Genomic DNA, 245 nt, shown 5'->3' on the forward strand with positions numbered 1-245 from the left:
TCGTAAGTAAATCCAAAACAACGTTTCCCTCGGCAGGTGCGTTCTTCGGTTTCCTGGAAGCCTTCCTGTTCTGGTTCCTGGGGGATCTGGGCGCCTCTCGCTCCCTGATGGGTCTCACCGTAACCGTGGGCGCCGCCGCTGCCATCCCGCTGCTGATCGTCATGACGCCCATCGTCAGGAAGTTCGGGCACATCTGCGTCATCGCTATGGGGTTCCTGGGCTACGCTATTCGCTTTGCAGGTACT

General features: G+C 58.8%; 1 protein-coding gene across 1 annotated transcript in view; it reads left to right on the plus strand.

Annotated features, from left to right (window-relative positions):
* Window positions 1–245, plus strand: part of LOC119590657 (major facilitator superfamily domain-containing protein 6-like) — a gene marked incomplete at its 5' end in the record, with an annotated part of 22123 nt that overhangs the window by 20019 nt on the left and 1859 nt on the right. Inside the window, 1 exon segment of the mRNA XM_037939333.1 lies at window positions 37–240. Coding sequence (XP_037795261.1) covers window positions 37–240 — 204 coding nt within the window.

Source organism: Penaeus monodon, chromosome 27, assembly GCF_015228065.2.
Source record: "Penaeus monodon isolate SGIC_2016 chromosome 27, NSTDA_Pmon_1, whole genome shotgun sequence".
NCBI lineage: Eukaryota > Metazoa > Arthropoda > Malacostraca > Decapoda > Penaeidae > Penaeus > Penaeus monodon.